This window comes from Centrocercus urophasianus, unplaced genomic scaffold, assembly GCF_019232065.1.
Source record: "Centrocercus urophasianus isolate 14NV4802_14NV808 unplaced genomic scaffold, USGS_Curo_1.0 seq_62, whole genome shotgun sequence".
Taxonomy (NCBI): domain Eukaryota; kingdom Metazoa; phylum Chordata; class Aves; order Galliformes; family Phasianidae; genus Centrocercus; species Centrocercus urophasianus.
The window spans coordinates 17,511-37,198 of NW_024885222.1; the positions used below are offsets into that span (position 1 = coordinate 17,511).

The window sequence follows — 19,688 nt, forward strand, 5'->3', positions numbered from 1 at the left end:
AGCCCCAACAGGGCACAGCATCCCCACAGTTGGCACTGCCTGAGTCACTCCAGTCCACCCCCTCACCTCCCCCTGCTTATCCATCACCCACCACTGCCACAGGGCAGGCATATGTTCCTCCTTAGAAGCAGGGCACCCACCTCGCCAGGGTCCTAATGCTACGGCAGGGCAGTGAGCTGCCAGGGCAGAGGGGAACAGCCACAGCTGAGCACTCCAGCTACAGCAGCCGCCTGTAAAGAGGCCAATGAGAGCGAGCCAGATAAAGAGATTTATTGTAAGGTCAGAGGAAAACGTGGTCTTCTACCCTTCTCTCCCCTACATCACAGTTGAATTTAAAGAGCTTATCCTAAACAAGGTACAGGTCATATTTGTACTATAGAATATATTATAAATTATACCATGCATTAATATACAAAGCCAACAGAAATACATCTTAAGCCTGAGCATACACTATCTAGCCTCTAGTAAAAGGTAACCTAAAGAAAACATTATTTCACACTTCACAATTCAATCTGCAATGAAGTGCTTTTCCTCAAACATTTTATAGTGTTTTGTTTATTTATAGAACACATTAACATCTTAAGTATGAGGGTATACAGAGAAAGAGCAAGTGCTGCTGGACATTACAGATCAAAGCAGACAACCAGATTAAGTTTAATAACTTCACCAGCTACTACATTTATCCATGTCCTCTCCTCCTCCTCAGTAAGCACAAGCCAAAAGATAATCAAATCAGTATGTGTAAGTTATAGTGAGAAATACCATGATTTCAATTTACAGAAAAGTCTATCTGGTCCACAGTAGATAGCTGTACTGGGGTACAGACAGATGGGATACACCGCAAAATAGTCCTACTGTATTCCAAAATAAGCATTTAAGAGTTTACCTTCCACAATCTATAAAAATAGGTTTAAAACAGAAACAGTATGATACATATTTTTCTTCACTTATTTTAATGGTATCTTACCATGGAGAGTATTAGGTCTTTAAAAAACTAATACTGATCATTTGATCAGTCTGAGTACTGATAGCTGCTTCAGCTATATTGTGTCAAAATAACAACACCTTATTTTGAAGCAGCAGTAGTATTCATATCTCAGTATCACTGGTCTCCTACTGCAGCAACTAAGGAAGTTTACTCAAAAGAAAGAATGTAGTCAACATTGCTGTCACTTTCAGAGCAATTATCTATAGATACACCACTGCACAGCAGCGTATGGAAACTGGTTTCTTGCGATTCTTCAGAATCAAATCACCTCTCAGGATGTTTGGGAGGGAATTCTTAAACTTCGAAATAAGCATGTGTATGTAAGGAAAAATTGTGAGAAAAAGCAAATTCTATAGATGTGTTTACAGAAACACAAAAGCAGCTAGAACCACTGCCAGAGACTACATATTTAACACTGCTTAAGTTATGTTTTTCAAATTAAGGTAGGTTGCACAACCCCTACCTCAGGTGGTGGTGGGGTTTGTTTCCCAAATGTGACCAGAATTCAAATTCCAGTTCAAGTTTGGCTTTTTATGCACTTTAACTCTTTATGTAGTATTAAGATGTCTGCACAACACAGAAAAAACATAGGGGTTCAGTTTTTACACCTTTTTTTTTTTTTTTCCCCTAAAGAACCTTCTCAAAGGTTCTTCAAAAGGTTTTTCCTACAGTAGAACTCAATTTTTAACAAAATATTTTATGTAGGCTATATTTTTTGTTAGACATAAGTTTACTGTTATAATTACTACAAATGGTTACAGTTAATAGCTGCTGGTAAATTAACTCTTACACTTTATTCTGCTACAAGAAACGGTGATTTTCCTGGTATACATCCGTTCAAATTAACTTCAGGCTTTTCAGAAGTCATTTGATGGTTCAAGACTAATTTTAACATATGAGCAACATGTCCTTCCCCCCTCCCCCCTCCCAATACACCCTCCCCTCACACACCCCCAAAGAATGATTCGTAAGGTTTAAATCTGTTACACTGCTATCATGAATTGATAACTATATCATATCAGAAGAAACAGCCTCCAAGTAGCAGGTATCTCTTGTAAATTAGACAAGACCACATTTTACAGAAGCAGTTTAAACTTTGTAACAGGAAACGTGTTAGAAATCAACAAAACGAGCTCCCAGCTGCCTAAAAGTATTTTACATATAATAAAAGGGGAAGTGTGCAGGCTGAAGTCATTCTATAACATTTCCAGGTAAAAAGGATTCAGTATAAAGTTACCAACTTCAATACATCTGATTTCAGCAAGAGTGAAGGTGAAATTCTGTCTCCGATTTGTAAAATGTTCTGACAAGCATTGTTTGACATTTCCATGAGGAAAAAGTCAAAAGCTCAAAGAGAAGTCAAAGTTTTATCTATATCTCCAAAGTAGTTGAAGCTCAGCCTGCTAATGTAGTGTTTAGTGAGAATTTGCTCAACTAAGGCGATTCATCCCTCCACCAGGAAGGTTCAGCATCTGTTGCTATACCAGTCACCATTACTAATTTGAAGCAATTCAGTTACCACCTGAACCATATTATTGTTGTGCTTCTTCAGCAGTCGCAGGTTTAACTGGCTGTCACAGAATCCCATCTCACACAGACTGGATAGAAGAGCAGCAGTGTGCTCTTCTGTGGCTGCAGGCTGATAGAAACAAAACAAGAGAGAGAAGATTGTTTATCTTATTTTTGCCATCTTGAGCAGTGGTCCTGCATTATACTGGAATGCAGTGATGTCGCTAAGGCCTTTTATCCACAAGGAAGCAATGTGCACCTACTTTCCATTATGCTCAAAGAGACAAGCTTATATCTCCACAGCATGGACTTCTCTATCGTCTTGTGGGAGTGCCATGCTTCCAAGGGATGTCACCAAGCATAACATTTTACTGTTGCAGCAATGTGTTGTGAAACATCAATACAGAGAACGTATGTTTTATTAAGGTACCAACACCTACAATTTTAATGCTGGAATTCTGTAAAACTCATACAGAACATGGGAAAAAGACATTTACCTGTTCTGTAATGGGCGGTCCAGCGAATAATGCTTTGTAGGCAGAGGCAGCAACTGACAAAGCTCCTTTAACTAGATCTCCTGCAATACTGCCTCCTTGTGGGTGCCTGTAGAAAGATTAGATATTACATTTGGTCAGCGAAAGCTGTATTTCTTTCACCTGATATGTAAATCTTTCCCACGAATGGCTCAATTGAGACTTAATTCTTGTTGGATAGAATAACCCATTATCCAAAAGAATCACTGCTGCTCAGGAATCAAGCTTTCCAACCCTTCTGCTAATTTGTACTTACTTTCTTAATGCTAAAATACATTAGCTTACTGTACATAAAATGAAAGTTTGAAAGGATTAAACAGTCTACGTACACAGAAGCTGTGATACATCCATCCAGATCAGAGTAACTTCTGTCTGGTTTCCACTAATTCTTAGTTACTCAATCTTCAAAGAAAGGCCATGGAACAAACAGAATTTGTGAAGCTTCTGTTTCATTACCTTGCGTATTCTGAGCCCTTCCGGATACTAGTTAGAAATACAGAAGATTCTGATTCATGCCTGTCTTCACCACTAGGTTCTGAAAGAAGAAAAAAATACCATAAGAATACATACACTTAACTAAAAGCTGAAGAGATTCAACATGCACATAAACATCAAGTGAGATTCAGTCTAGATTAAAACTTTTAAAGCTTGAAAACCCATGTGCAAGCTCGGCATGCAAAATTCTCACTACAGTTAATATAATTAAAAGAATTCTAGGACTCATTTTTGACTGGTAAGTCAGTGGGTACCTGCTTCCCGACAATATGAACTGCTGTCTGAGCTCCAAATAACCGCAATAATGGCTTTAGCACACTAATTCCAAAACAAGATAAACTTCTACATGTATACAGGCACTTCTGAGTGCTCTTCTACCATTTCTAATCAATAAACACTATTCTCACCCGATTCACAAAGTTGATTATTGCTTTATTCAAGTCTTCTGTATGATAAAATTTTAAACGCCCCGAGAGAAACAGATTGTTATTACTTGGGTAGGTTTATGCTCCCCTCAATAATGAGACACAAAATTCAACTGCAGATGTAAAGAACAGGATGCAACTAATGTATGCACCCTTCAGTAAGTACAGTCAATACCTTCTCTTATTTGATTATAAGGAGTGGAAGAGACATTCTCTGAAGTTGGTATGTTTGGTTCTTGGAAGATATGATTCTGAAGAGATGCAAGATTTCTGAAAACATAAAGCAAAACAATTACTTCTTCCTTTCCATTCAATGTGCCCACATATAGGTAAGTCTAGGTAAACAGGCAAAAGAAATCTTCACGTACTCCCTTATTTCCTTCTCTACTCAGTGATTAGCTAAGCACAAATGGCTTTATAAAAAAAAGTTACAGGATATAGGGCACACAAGCACATGCAGAATTGATTTTTTTTTTTTTTTTTGTTTATTTATTTTTTTGGAACAACTTCTGTTTGGACACTGAACTTGACTGCAACATCCTGTAAAGCCTGCAGCAACTCTTTACTCTTGTCCTAGAAGCATACCTTTCTGTCTGGGGTAAGGTGTCCACAACTTCCGAGGCCAATGGTACTACAGCCAGTGTTTGTGAAGTTGTCAAAACTTCACCGATGCTGTGTGTCTGTGGGTGCCTTTCCCCTTCTGAATTCCCTGCCCCTGTTTCAGATTCTCCTGTCTTTTCCAGGCTGGGCTGAGAAAGAGCTGAACTATACATGGACTCCCCTAAAGGACGGCTGGTATCAAAGCACTCAGGGAGAATAATGATATAATCCTCTGATGAAGACGACGAGCCTTGACTTTGAACATCATCTTTATCATCACCTTCATCTTCGTCAAATCTGACAGTAATGCAGTCTGTTCTCTCATCAGACAGTAGAAGCTCATCTAAGAGAAGAAGAAAAAAAGGGTATTAAAAATTGTCTATTTTGCCTGGATAAGACCAAAGGCAGTACTGTTCCAGACATAAAGGCCAATTATTCAGAAATAACTTTAAGCCTTTGCTACCAACGTTAACTATATAAGAACTTTTTTATTAATATTATTTCATGACAGGAGAAGGTAGATATCGATCTTATATTAAATTTAGGGGGAATATAACAGAAGTAACAGCTACACTGAGAACAGAAGTTTTCAGCTCCTAAATTATATGTATCAGGTGTAAGCACAGGCTTCAAACTACGCAAACTATGGAAGTGGCAGCCATGAATAATCTGTGAGCACTTATCTGAATGACTGGAGTAATGAACGGAAAACTGACTGGAACTACTATCTCAATTTCACTTTTTATTTTTCTTCCTTTAATTAAAGCAAAGCTCTCAAAATAGCTGTTTTTTCAAAGCACTGACACCAGTTTTCTGATGCAACTCTGATTCTTGCTACATCAAGAGAGCCGGAGTCCTACAACACCACTGATTTTTTTTCCTGTAGTCCCTATTATAACTTCACCTTCAATTCAGACTTATTTTACTTACCATTGCCATTTTCTGCCATTGCCTCTGACTGATGGATCTTTGATTCCTTTTTAGAAACAGACTGAGTTTTTATCCTAGAAGTTTCTTCATTTATCACATTACAACTGAAAGCGTCTTGGAATGTTTGCAAAGAATCTAATACAACAATCAGTAAAAACAATTTGAAAATTTATCATTAGCTGCAGTATAAATCAATTTGTTGCCAATATCCGCAAGGAAAGTAACACCACAGAAGTCAGCTAAATACAGTACTTACTCTTCAGGGATTTATTTTTTTGTGGGGGCTTATGGTCAGGTGCAGCATCCAGAGTCAGAGAGCGAATTACAGTTTCGCAGACAAACTGAGTCCCGCTCATATCTTCTTCCCCTTCTTCTTGGTTCAGTGGATGCTCAGTTTTCATTTTCACCATACAAGTACCTGTAGAACAGCAGACTTAAATCATTCCTTTGAAAGGGAAACACAGTAGATTACTTCAATGTCACCACAAGAAAACACAAAACCATTTTTTTTTTTAACCTAGCCAAGGCTAACAATACTGATTCTATGTACTGATTATTCCTCAGAAGTTGAAGATTTCGGAATTCATTTCAAGTTGAAATTGAATGTGAGGGTCTAATCTAGTCTTTAAAATGCAAATTCTTAGTTTTCTCTCCAATTCTTAAAAAACAAAACAAAACAAAAAAAAACTGTTGTTTTTCCACAGAAAGGTGAAAAACAGGAGTTCCAATTCTTTAGGTAAATAAAACACAACTTCTGTCCAGTTACCATATTTGACAATATCCTCCCTCCCTCCCTCTTCTCAAGCTCCCCATCATTACTGCTTACCAGACATTGGTTTAAATCCACTCCCCTCATTTTCCTCCTCTATCTGACCTAAGCCAGGTTTCTCTAGCAAGAGGCTATCATGTGGCAAAGGGGACATGCATGGAGTCATGTCTGTAAAACAAAGATTATGAAGATGACCATCGTTAAAGAAATAGGAACCTTCCCTCAGAAAGTAGCTTTTTAAGACCCTTTCTTAAAAAATAAATAAATAAATAAATAAAATTCTTCCAAGACAGCACAGCTATCTTACAAGATACTTTGGCAAAATAGACAATTAACTTTGCAATTACTGATACTTGTTGAGGAATGCAAAAGTCAACTTTCTAGAACGCCTAGAATTTTATGGTCTTGGGGATGTGAAATTGAACAAGAGACTAAAAGTGACAAGTGACAACTAAATCTCCTCCAACAATGCACACACACACACACAAAAAAAAACCACAGTAGCTGGGAAGACACTTTAGCCCAAAGAACAAAAGCTTTTGCCCAGACAAGTTTTCATTGAGTAAACGGTAACTTAGAATTATAGCAACAGTTCAGCAGAACATCCTTACCAACAGGAGTATTGTGTGGCACTCGCTCTAATTCCTGTACAATATTGATGTCCAATAGCTCAAAGGACAGCAAATCCTAGAGAAAGAAATCCCACAGTTTTCATCAACAAGCAATGAACTGGAATCCTAACGTAGTACTTCCCAGCATCAGATCCCTGGAATTCATGATTGTTTAATCCAGAGAAGATGAAGTTCAGGGCTCTCTATCACTCTCTACAACTACCTGAAGGGAGGCTGGAGTGAGATGGGAGTTGGCCTCTTCTCCCATGTAACTAGTGATAGGACTTAAAAGAAATAGCCTCAAGCTGCGCCATGGGAGATTCAGGTTGGACATTAGGAAATACTTCTCAAAGACCAGTCGGGCACTGGAATGAGCTGCCCAGGGAGGTGGTGAAACCGTAGAGGTGTTCAAGAAATGTTTAGACGTTGTACTGAGGGACATGTTTTAGTGGAAAATATAGGTGACAGGTGGATGGTTGGACTGGATGATCTTAGAGGACTTTTTCAACCTTGGTGATTCTGTAATTCCAGTATCTTAAAAATGGCCTACTCCATTCTGTTATTTACTTGGCATGGCCACAGATGGAGGGCATTTTCCCATAGAGTCCACCCCTCACTAAAGAAAACAATACACAAATTAAGGCAGTGAGGGGGAAAATTAAGTACTCCATTGTCAGAGGTCAAAGAAAGACCCTAAACCACAATTCTTCAAGGAAAATCTTAGCAAATACCTTAATTGCACTGACAGCCCCCTGTAATAATTCAGAGAAATAGTTCTGCTATATAAAACACAGCATACTCTTCCTGAAAACAGTGGTTCTTCTAAAACTTAAAAGCTACTTATTCTTATGGATGATGATTTTTTTTTTTTTTAAAGCACTTTACCTGTGCAGTGAGAAGATCAACAGATGGGATATAGAATTCTCTCTCACTGGCTAGATTTTTCATCTTCAAAGGACAAGTTGGCAGAGATATCTCAGCCTGTTCCACAATTTCACCTGTAACGTTAGCATTTCTTTCTGTCTTCAAGTAAGCATCCTGCAAAAGACAAAAAAAAAGTCTCAGAAATACCTTAGGTAGCAAATCTAAGCCATAAAACATTGAGCCTGAATATTATTTAAGTTACAATTTGAAAAATATTAAACTCTGCTCATTTTAAAGCCAAAAGGACAAGACTTAACGTGAAGAAAATCCATGTCCCATCATAAAAAAGAAGACAAATAGCTGAAACTGATCAGTAACTTACTGCATGTCTGTCCAAAAAGAATTACTATTTCAGAACTTAAAACGCAAAATAAGTTATTATTCTTAGTAGAGAAGAAAAACAACTTGGAGAATAAAAAAAATTTAAAAAAAAAAAAAAAAAAAAAAAAAAAAAAAAAAATCAGAAGCAAACTACTAAAAGAATCCCCCAGATATCAGTATAGCTAGGAATGCAGCACCACTGCAGAGAACAATGCATATTCTTCAAACTACCGGACAATTCGCTAGTGCCCCAAAACTGGATGAGTTACTTGCCTGTTTGTTACTGGATATATTATCTTTATCAAAATCCTTCCAACTGTCTTCTAAAGAGTCAGTAGCTGGGGAGGGATCCACAACAATACTGCACCAGATTCTAGGTCCAAACTGTTCCCCTCTGTGCGACAGCCTCCAGTGAGAGGTATAAGTTCCTTCTATAGTGGGAGCCACAAACTCAACTGAAACAGTCCCAACTTGTCCTGTTGATATGGATGGCACCAACACATCCTTTTTCTCAGAAGATGCCAAAGTGAGATTTCCCCACATAAGTTTCAGCTGAAATAGAAAAAGGCAAAAAACTTTGCAAGTTTCTCTTTATAAGTAGCGAGGAAGAAATATTTTGAACTTCTCTGCTAAAAGGCTTTATACAAATGCTAGACAAAGAGCAGCTGCTAGTAAAGATTCACATTAGTTTCTATGATCACACAGTAAGAAGGTACTCATCTTTAAACAGCAATTCAGTAAACACAGCAGAAAACGTTCCAGAAATCAGAAGTGCAACATACTTGCTGTAATCAGATTGCACTACTACGTTAGAATAACAACAGAAGACATTTTCATTGACATTTCCCTTGACTGCTTTCCTACTATGCTCTCCAGTTTTAAGGAAAGCTTACTGCTCTACACTTTCCAGTTTTAACCAGTTTTTGACAGTTTTTAATCGGTCAAAATAAATCATGAACAGGTTCAAAGAGAGAATTCAGATTCTTAATCATATAAGCTTTACTTCTCTACAAATATTTTAGTGTGTAAGAGTTAACAAAGGAAAGATACCTTTGTGTCTGAGCTCCATTCCACATTGCCAGTATTTTTCATTCGCCAGTGCTTGATGAACTTTGTTCCTGGCTGCAAGCGAGTCCCATCTGGCAAATTCTCATCCACAAAAACTGCACTCAGTGTTGGGACAACTGCTTGGAAGTGTTGACTGAGACTCCTAGGAGGGTGAAGAAAAATAAACCAAAACACCAAAATTGAGGAAGTTACTCAGCTGTTATAGCTAAAATAGAATAACATACTTATGTTTTTTTCCCCGTCTCTAGACATTTTTCCTAATTGTAATGTAAAGGTTTTAATCTCAAGCCTAAACACCACACAGCAGTTTGTTTTGCTTAACTAGAAAGGAAGCACACAAAAATAAGATCTGCTCATTTGGAAGAACCTCTATTATGATTACAACACCAAGATTTAAAAGAAAAGTTCACTGCTCTTCAGTTGATTTTTAATTTAATTATAAAACACTTTGGGCAATACTAGTACGCTGTTACAGAAGAAAGTCATTATCTTTCTGATTTTGAATCAATGACTTATAGTTCAGTGATATCTTCTTATTTGGCCTTACAAACAATATTGTTTTTTTTCAGTAAGTACCACAGATTTGTCTGAAAGGAAAATAAATAAATAAAATCAAAAGCTCTACTGATAGTTTAGTGCACTGACAGAGGATCGGTGAAGCAATTCACCACCAATATCAACTTCAAAAGATTCCAACTAGCAGCACTCAGTTTCCTTTAATATTTCTGTTCAGTCAGGAGGATGCCGTAATTATTTTAAGCTCCTCACAAACAGAAGTTATTAATCAACCCTTAAATGCCCAGTGCATTCATAAAACCTAAAGGAACTCAAAAATGCAAAGTAGTCTGCCTTGTCTGAAAGGCTGTTACCTAACAGGCCTCATCCTAAATTCATTCTGAAGAAAAAAAGGAAAAAAACACTGAATGCATGTACACAAAATATACGTAACAATAAGGAGACAATTAAAACAGGAAAACATGGAATTTCAAAAAAAGCTAGCAGCAACATTAATTTATATTGCATGTACACACACGTAATCCTAGGCATTCTCCTTCCCTCATCACCCCACATAATCATTAGTTGCTTTTTTTTTTTTTTTTCTTCTGCTACTCTCTTTAGAAGGAACACTCCACCTTGCAAATTCTATTTAGACAGAATTTTCACAGGATTCAATCACAAATGATACTCTGAATGAGTGACTGGCTTCACAGCCTTCCTCGTTACTTTAACTCTGTGTCATCACAGACAGCCAGACAGTGGAACTAAGAATTGATCAGCTAATAACAACCCTTACGGTACGGTACTGTGTTGGAGATTTTCTGGCTTCAGAGTTGGCGAGCCACTGGTTTCCAATACAGGGACAGAGTTCCACAGATGAATTTTCCTGTGCAACTTTAGCTGCTTTTTGAGCTCTCGGACCTCTGCCTTTCGCTGTTTCTTCTCTGCTCGTAACCTCTGCTTTTCTGCCTTCAGAAATCTTTTGTCTATCTGCTTCTGGAGCCTGCAGAGAGAGTCACTTTGTTAAGCATACTAAATTGATTAAAATTTATCTTTAGTCAATACAGTCTCAGAACACCTCAGGTAATGCCACCTGTTTCTAGACAGGATACCAGATGATTCTCAAAGAACAACTTCATAGCTGCTGACAAAGGTATTTAGAACAGCCTTGGTCAAAGCGAAGACAGATCCAAACATGCTCAAACAGCAAGCAAGCACTCAAAGTCTACTACCCACCTATCATCTTTTCTATTTTGCTATTAAAAGCTCTGTATACTTCCTGACTAAAGCCATTTTGCAAGTATAGAGCTATTTTTAAATGCTTGCACTGCAGAGTACCATTTCTTATTTTGAATAAATCCGAATTCATAAAAGCAGAATACCAACCGCAAGACAGGTTTTTCTACTTTACTGCCAGGACAATCTCATCAGGTACTGACAGGTGCCATCATTTACCTAACTTGCTCCAGAGTAGTGGGCTGGCAAGGAGAAAACTGTGCAACATCATAGTTTTCAGCAATACATAGCATAGGTCTTCGTAGCTTTAGCAATATATGATTAGGATCGTGTGCATACATTCCTGCTTCACACTGCTCACAAATGTTGTAGGCTGGACAGAGACTGCAAAGTAGTAAAGGCAGAAGGTTACCAGGAGGTAGACAAAGAATTAATAAACTAGAAAACAACAATTAATCCTTCCATTTATTAAAAAAAAAAAAAAAAAAAAAAAAAAAAGTCAGTATCAAACTATCACTGTAAGCAGTATCTGAGTGAAAGAAGTTCATTCGTCCCCTCGTACATCAGTATCTGGAACATCTAGATCAAATATCTCCTCTTAACAAAGCACTTCCCACTTCCTTCTCCAATACACAAGGACTTAACACTTTGTTTAGCATAAGTTACTGACAATTGTTATTCTACAGAATAAAATGTGACAATGAAATCCAACACCAGAAACAGTATTACACTTTATACAAGGAGATACAAAGAAAAAGCCAATTTAAGTTTTCAGAATGTAAAGGGAATTGCTCTTACAGGAACAGTACTGGTTAAAAACAAGAGTCACCTCAGCCCAGAGAAATACAAAGGAAGAAAAGTAAATACCCCAAAGAAAATCCCTACTGACATTCCTCTGCTACTGTCAAATCCTAGAATACTTGCCTTTACAGCAACTGCCTCATTTAAATAAAAAACCTCACGTTCTATACCTCACTTAAGTGGCTCAAAGCATATTATTAACAAACTAACGACAGGAAGCTCATTTAAAGTAAAAGAAAAAAAATACAAGCATTATATCCGTTAAACTCACTGACCATTTAAAAAAAAAAAAAAAAAAAAAAAAAAAAAAAAAAAGAATCCTCCTTTTAGTTCTGACTGACCGGTACCTATAGCTCTCATGCTTTTTTTAACTTATAAAGGAAAGTTATGGTAGCTTAACTATTGCACATCGTATGTTAGAAAAAGTTTCGAAGTGCTTGAGAACAACAGGAGTCTGAAAATTCTCTTATATACTTTTAAGAAATGTTTTTTCAAAACATTATTAATCTCGGTCTTAAGCAGATAAGGACTGTTTGCAACAGCAGAGTACATAAACTCTTTATGAGATGCACACTAGAGGTTCTGGAGCTTATACCATCCATCAGACAAGAAACATGGAAGATGGCTTCTCAAACTCTCATTCACATGCTTAACCTGTTAAGTTTCCCATACAGTCACTGCTCATCAGGTTCTACCTGCACTGGTAGCGAACTCCAACAATTCGAGCCTGGCAGTTGCAGCAGGAGATTAGCCAGTCAGGTTGACTACCATTCTTTGTTTGGGTCTCTGAACTGGGAGGTGCTGTTGTAATACAGCTCTCGGAGAATTCTGAAGACTGATTGTGCTGAATAAGCTTCTCATATAGTTTCTGCTCCAGTTTTTCAACAGTTTCCTTCACCACTTGTTCCCTGAACTGAAGAGGAAAGAAGTCATCACTGAGATGCAGCTTCATGATGCTAGTTTTACAAGATAAATTTTTAAAAAAGCAACTACAAATTCAAAGTTATATTACAAATTGTAAAGTTATTCCATAGCCTTGTACCAAGTGAAGGAAACAAATCTAAGGCAATTAACTCCCAATACACTGTCCAGAAGTCTCTGTACATCTTTAAGTCCCAATTTTATCCACCAGAAGCTTTATAAATGCAGTTCCTTAGTATTCCAAGATCTTCAGTTTGTACAAGTAGTTACAAAAGAAGGGAGAATTGAAAACGTTTAAAGATATCACTACACCACCATATCTTCATTCACAAAGACACTGGCTGATAAATTCTTACCACCCTCAGCTAGATGCTTCTCAGTTATGTTATTACCTGCCTAAAACAATTTAACATGCCTCATTAATCCATAGGTTATATTCATTGGACTCTTGAACTCATTTTCTTAAACTGGACTACCAAGAAAAACAAGGCCATCAAAAGTTGTGCTTCAGTTCTCTGGAAACTATTACCCCTCCAAAACTGGTCAAATAAGACTCTCCAACAGCAATGCCGTGTTTCATGCTCTACCTCAAAATTCCTATTACCATCTGGAGTGCAACAAGGATTCTAGCGCAGAAGGTCCAAAACACTGAAGGGACCAATGTCTACTCAATTATTCCAGCCTTTGTCAATAATAATGCTACTTACAACTACACTCAAACCAATCAAATGCATAAACCAAACAACCCAGTTCTGACAAAAGTGGCAAGCATCAAAGTTTTTTGTTGTTGTTGTTTTTTTAGAGCAAGACCAACACTGTAAAAACCAATCCAGACAGTCACTGTTAGACAATGAATCCCAATTTGCTTTGGCAACAGCGAAATGATTAGACATTTAAAATACCATTTAAGATTCAGGTCACAAGTACTGAGAACAAATCCGATACACATCAGATACACAGACTTAGGCAACTGCAGGTATCAATTCCACCAAAATCTCTCAAATTTTAATACTCCTAAAGGACTGCACAAAAGAAAATACACATACTGTTTCCAAGTAGCTAGTAAACCATTCTGGAGGACTTTCATTTGTTCTTCCTGTTCTATTGTGATTTAACTTCTGCTGGTGAAAAGGAAAAGAAAAGTCAAACACATCAAGTACATGAAACAAACCAAGCAACCAAACCACACTTTCAAATAGCTGTCTCCTCAAGTATGTTTTACAATAAAGATTTCAAGTTCTTTTAGAAAACAAGCAGGAAAGTCAGACAAGGAAGCCACAAAAGTTTTCCTGAAGCATTTCTGCCTTATTTGCATTCACATACAACTGAACATTGAAGCCAAAGCAATCAAGTCAACCAAAAGTTGCCAGAATGCAAATCAGGACTTCAGGAGTCCATTTTATCTACTAAAGTATTCAAAATAGTCAAAAAGAATGAATCCGTACTTTGAAACATAGCATCAAAACATCCTCTTACAGACATTCAAACAATGTTGTGACTTTCAATGGCCATATTCAGGTAGCTACAAAGCGCAAATTTGAGCTTACAGGTTTTTTAACGTATGGGTAAAAATGATAATCAGGCTATGAAATGAATAACATACCAATTATTTGTTTTAATGAGAATATAATCCAGCTCTGCATCCTACCTGAGCTGTCAGCTCATCTTTAAGAACCGCCACCTTCTCTGTGACTGTTTTTTCATGCAGTTGCCAAGAACAAGATGAAGTTTCTTTCAGAGGAGAGCTTTCTTTATACACATTCATCTGAAGTTGATTTCCTTGTTTAACTGCAATCTAAATAAACATTACACGATATACCAGATTTACTCCACTTAAAACCAACATACAAAATCCTGTAAAAATACAGCATTATACTGCACCAGAGAGGCAGCTGGTGGGGAGTGGAAGGGCGAGACAGGAAGGGAACAACAAAAAACATGAAAAACTGAGTGACATACCCTGCTTTTTATATTCTGCTTTGTAACCAATACGCTTATTAGAAAGACTACTACAAACAAGAAGTTTATTAGGCAGATATTCTACAGGAGTTCTAAAATCTACAATAAAGCTGTTTACACCAAGCCAGTAAACAACGGAAAAATCTCATGAGGAAGCTGAAATAAGTTTTCATGCATTATATTCAGATTAGAAATTCAAGCCGGAAGTTCTAAAAGCACTAGTACTGCTCAATTCAAAGGAATGCAATCCTTATTTGGTCTAGAAAAAAAGAAAAAGCAACTGTAGATGAAGTAACTAAGCTCTTAACATGAAAGGAAGTTTTATTGCCAGAGAGTATAACATTGGAGAACGCGTGGCAAGATTTTTAAATGGATCTCATAAGAGCCCAGTACCTCCAAACATGACATTACTGGTGCTTAATAATGCCAGTAATTGTTCACTGTGTGCTGAGAGCACTGAATCACAACTACATATTCAACTAATTAATACCAAATCAAAATTCACCTGGCTGGACTTAAGTATAGCAAAACATTCAAGCTACCATCCAAAGCAAGAAGAATGAGCTATTCTCATCTCCACAGGCTAGATAATGCTATTTTTTTTCAGCTACAACAATCCTCATTAGAGAAAGCTGAATATACTGAAAAAATTCAGAGACCAATTACCTTCAGAGCTTCTTCGTATTCCTCTGAAGAGAAAAGAGAAATATGTGAATGCTTCCTACATCAAATACATGTAAATTTAACATACAGTATTTAAGAACTCTTACATCTAGGAATGTCTTCCATACCTTCCATAAATTATTTTAAAGTAGTGCTACTGAGGAGGTTGTTGTACATGCGGCACCAAGGAAAGGCATGTAGCCTACAAACTTGAGACTTAACATTTGATTAACTCACTCATTAAAGAAAAAATACAGTTACAACGTACTATAAATTTTCTTCCACTGGGAAGAATTTGATACCCAGCCATATACAGAATTCCAACAAGCAAGGTTTCTCAGCTGTTTCTCCCTAAGGTAACAGCTGAAATCTATTAACAAGTCTGATTTTAGTTCAGTAAAGTAGCAGCTTACCTTTGCTATTTACAGACACCTGCAAAGAGAAATAATAATGAGTAACAGCCTGTTATTTTTTGTAGTTTTAGAAATTAACATGCTTTCAAAGTAAATGCACTTTTATTCAGTTTCCCAAGTATCTATCGCTCCTTCAGATTTTTGTTATTGCTTCAATGTTTAATTATTAACCAATGCTAAAGTGTTTTGGAGTCGACCATGTTCTTTATTAGGTCTGCACCATTAGCAAGGCCCCCGCCTCTGCTGGTACCCAGATTAAGCACAGTCTCATTCAGCAGAAGCCAGTGCTGACATCACAAGGCTTGCTACACAGGTAAGCAGAGGTTGGACCCAGTTGCTGTTAATGCCAAGCATGCAGCACTTAACAAGTATTCTTGATCACGAACAAGGCATCACAATCTACTACACATGCTCATTTTTTTAGATCAAAATTTGCACAAAGAAGTTACTCATACAAGGAGTCATTTAATCACCACAGCATTACATAATTCTGATCATTATTTACTCTACTAGCACGTGAAAGATCTTGAACAGATACTCACATTAAACAAGTATACACATATGTGGACAAGGAGAGACATAATGGCTGGAAAATAAGGACAGAATCTTTCCCTGAAATGTTTCTGGAAACATCCTGACATTTCCTATTAGGATTTGTTTGTTTAGTTTAGTCCTCATCTCTGCAATTTAACTGAGTGGCAAATCAACCTGTGGAGCTCAGAGCGCTCAGCAATTGTGTTCTGTTTGACAGCTACATTCCAACCTAAATCTCTAGATAAGCAGAAAGAATGAGGTCAAAGTTATGCCAAGCAGGAAGTTACTCAACAAGGACAACTGGAAGTAACTTATTTGCCTTCTGAGTCAGTAATCTGCTTGCAGATTATAGCATTCACATGAAATAAGCAGGAGATTTAAGTACACCAGATCACTGAAGTAAACATATGCTAATGCCTGGGGATCCCAGAAGAATGAAGGTAGATTGAAGAGACACGGCTTTATCCTGGCTTCAGGCACAAGCAGTTACAAGTACCTTACTTTGATTAAAAAAAAAAAGCTAAAATAATTAAAAATTCATCAACAGAACTACCCATTCCTCAGAGCACAAAGAACTACTACCCGTTTCTGTTGAGTTATACTGGTGTGAAAAACAGAAGCAATAGTTTCTGTTTGAAATTAGGAATGCTACATTAAGAGTGAAACCAAGAGACTAGGGGCTTCTTTTTTTTTCCCTCAAAGGGACAAAGCTAACCACCTCTGAGCTGCAAAACATATGCTCCAGAAGTACTGACTGCAAGAGGCAGAAAGGTTCACAGCAGTTGTATTTCAGAGGCGGGGGGGCAGTGTTATACCTCGTCATCATCCTCATCGATGTATTTTATCTGAATGTCATCCAGGTCAAATGAAACTTTAACCTGTAAGCAAAAGGAGAAAAACAAAAACAAACACAGTAAGACAGGCCTCCAGCAGATTTCAGTTAATCATGGTTATTAACAGGAAAAAAAAGAGTTTATCTTTTCACCCTTCCCTCTCAGTTTCTCAACTGAAATAAATAGTTTTATAAAGTCTGTTTTTCTGAAGTATTCTTCCCAGTGCCTTCCCTGCACCCCACCTTTTACCAACTTGTCATAATGAAAAGCAGAAAGTCAATTACTTAGTGTTCCAACTTATCTAGTTAACATTTACCCAGCAAATCAAGACCACAAAGTAGTCTCTTCATGATAAGGGGACTTGCTGAGGGTTAATGAACTCAGTCATGGAAAACACTGCAATTTACAGAGGCTAAAGCCAACAATCTTTGAACACTATCTTGTGCATTAAACAACACGTGGTACTGGCAAGCAGCCTTTCCTTCCCCCAAAAGATGTGTCTTTTGAGAAACTAGAATAAATGCAAACTAAGATGGGCAAAATATTAAATGCTATTAGTCCCTGGCAGATTCACTGTACACCTGAACATATAAACCCATTACTCGTTTCCAAATAAGAACAACAAATCTGAACAGCTACGATATTGTATTAACAGGGCAGAATCCACAGCATTAAATGAACTGTAAACAAAAACAATTGTTACGCTGAATAAGACTTTGAGGCTCACATGCATTTTTTTTCCATACAAACTGCACTTTTCCTCCAAGACTGCTCTACTTGAGACCTATTCTGCCTGTCTGGTTCTAACAAAAGACCTCTAGCCATCTTGGAAGACAATAGGTGGATCACAGGACAGCCTCACAAGAGCTACTTCTATTGCAGAATCTGTATGTGACTAGCACGTCCTTTCAGTGATACAGCCCAAATAAATTTTTGAAGTGCAACGAAAGAACAAACTAACTGTGAAGAAAATGCTGATTTAAACATATCTCTATGCCACAAATTATTTCCCCAAAACTTCAAGCTACAGCCGTAAGTCTGCCTGTCTTTTTTAAACACTAGACATATATAATAATACAGTAAAAACACAGTAGTCAGTTTAGCTAGTACTACCACAAAACACCGCAAAGTGGAGAACCACCCTTGGTTAGAGAAGTAACCCTAATACAATAGAGGCTCACGCCTCAACTAAGCACACTCATTCTTTGAATGCTGAGGATTAAAAGCAATCCGCTTCCAGCTTTGATGCAAGTAGAACACAAAGCCACTCGAGCATTCCTACGCAGTCTACTCATCAACAACTACTTTAAGATTGAACTAACACCTCTTCTTGAAGGCTGAAATACAACTAGGAAAGCATTATACAGCTTAAGTTTTGAATTTGAGTAAGTCCCTCATGAAAAAATATCCCACTGCATATATTACATTAGCTTAAAGAGAATTAAAGAGAGAAAAAAAAAACACTGGTAAGATGCAACTTGGAGAACAAACTAAAAGCAAACAAATAAGAAAAACAAAAGGATTGAGACAGAATAAATAAGCAATAACACTGCCACTACATCATAACCAACAGAATTCTTTATTGCACTGATTAAAATTCATCCAATAGAAGAGACTGCAGTAACTAGAAGCAGGAATAAACATACGGCATATTAGCAACTAGATAAACCAGAGAACAAAATCAGGAAGACACTCTATAAGTAACAGGTGCGTATTACTGAACCTTGCCTACCTGAATGAACAAAACAATGGTTCATAAGCAAAACAAAGTGCGCTTTACAGCAAGACAGTAGTAAAACACCGTTTTATACATGTTACAGTTATACATGTTTTTCTAATCGATATTGTTATTTCCACACATCCACAATTGTGGATTACAACAACACGCACACAAAAAATAAAACACAACCCATGTGAAATTCTATCTAGAACAAGTGATTCCAGGTTATTTTAACTAGAAAACAAAGAGTAAAAGTCACTATCAACACTCAAACGAACAAAAAAACAAGAGGCCACAGCAGATTGAAAAAATACCCGTTTTAATGCCCTATAAGATGAGCAAGTGCCGGAAGCCCAGAGAGAAGTGGCGCAGTGCTCACCATGGCCTCCACGTCGGCCCACGTTGTGTGCGCTGTGTCTGACACCAGGAAGCTCTGGGTTTCCCCGCGGTAGTTGACGCGAAGGTTCACTTGCGGCTCCATGCTCCTCGGGAGGCAAGGGAAGCCCTGTCAGGCAACCCTACCAGGCAGCCCCAGCCCGCAGTCACCCACTGACCCAGATTTCAGGGGGGGGGGAGGAAGGGGGAGACGGACGGACAGGCAGTCGGGGCCCCCACTCACCGCCCGCCACGGCTCTAGCAGTAGCCCACGTCGTAACAACCACAAGCGCAGCACTAGAACCCCCTCCTCAGCAGTTACAACAGCCCTAACATGGCGGACCGGCTTAGGCAGGCTCCTTGTACTTCGCGCGATGTTATTGGCTCCCCGGCCTGCCTCTCATCCGCCTCGCCGCCCTGATTGGGCAGGTCGGGCGGAACCAGGGGCACTAGAACTACAACAATAAACACAGCCAGGGAGGCCGGAAGTAAGTAGGTGGGCACCGTGCCATCGGGCATGCATTTCCGGGACTCCTACCATGCCATTCCTCTTCCGGAAGCG

General features: G+C 38.0%; 1 protein-coding gene across 6 annotated transcripts; it reads right to left on the bottom strand.

The window, feature by feature from the left end:
- Positions 1-255: 255 nt before the first annotated feature.
- Positions 256-19,493, bottom strand: NBR1 (NBR1 autophagy cargo receptor). 6 transcript variants are annotated; one of them, XM_042836581.1, is made up of 22 exons: positions 19,371-19,492; positions 19,131-19,233; positions 17,014-17,076; positions 15,665-15,683; positions 15,255-15,277; positions 14,278-14,424; positions 13,676-13,750; positions 12,404-12,621; positions 11,127-11,291; positions 10,468-10,674; positions 9,156-9,315; positions 8,379-8,657; positions 7,746-7,898; positions 6,861-6,936; positions 6,307-6,417; positions 5,737-5,898; positions 5,481-5,615; positions 4,536-4,893; positions 4,126-4,220; positions 3,487-3,565; positions 2,995-3,100; positions 256-2,627 (listed from the first exon to the last, which is right to left on the bottom strand). In XM_042836581.1, exons 2-22 carry the CDS (start codon positions 19,230-19,232, stop codon positions 2,454-2,456), a joined length of 2,907 nt encoding a protein of 968 aa, XP_042692515.1. In that variant the 5' UTR covers position 19,233; positions 19,371-19,492; the 3' UTR covers positions 256-2,453. The 6 variants fall into 6 exon arrangements, with proteins under 6 accessions (XP_042692515.1, XP_042692516.1, XP_042692514.1 ...); XM_042836582.1 differs by having other exon boundaries at positions 19,131-19,236; XM_042836580.1 differs by having other exon boundaries at positions 19,131-19,269.
- Positions 19,494-19,688: the final 195 nt, after the last annotated feature.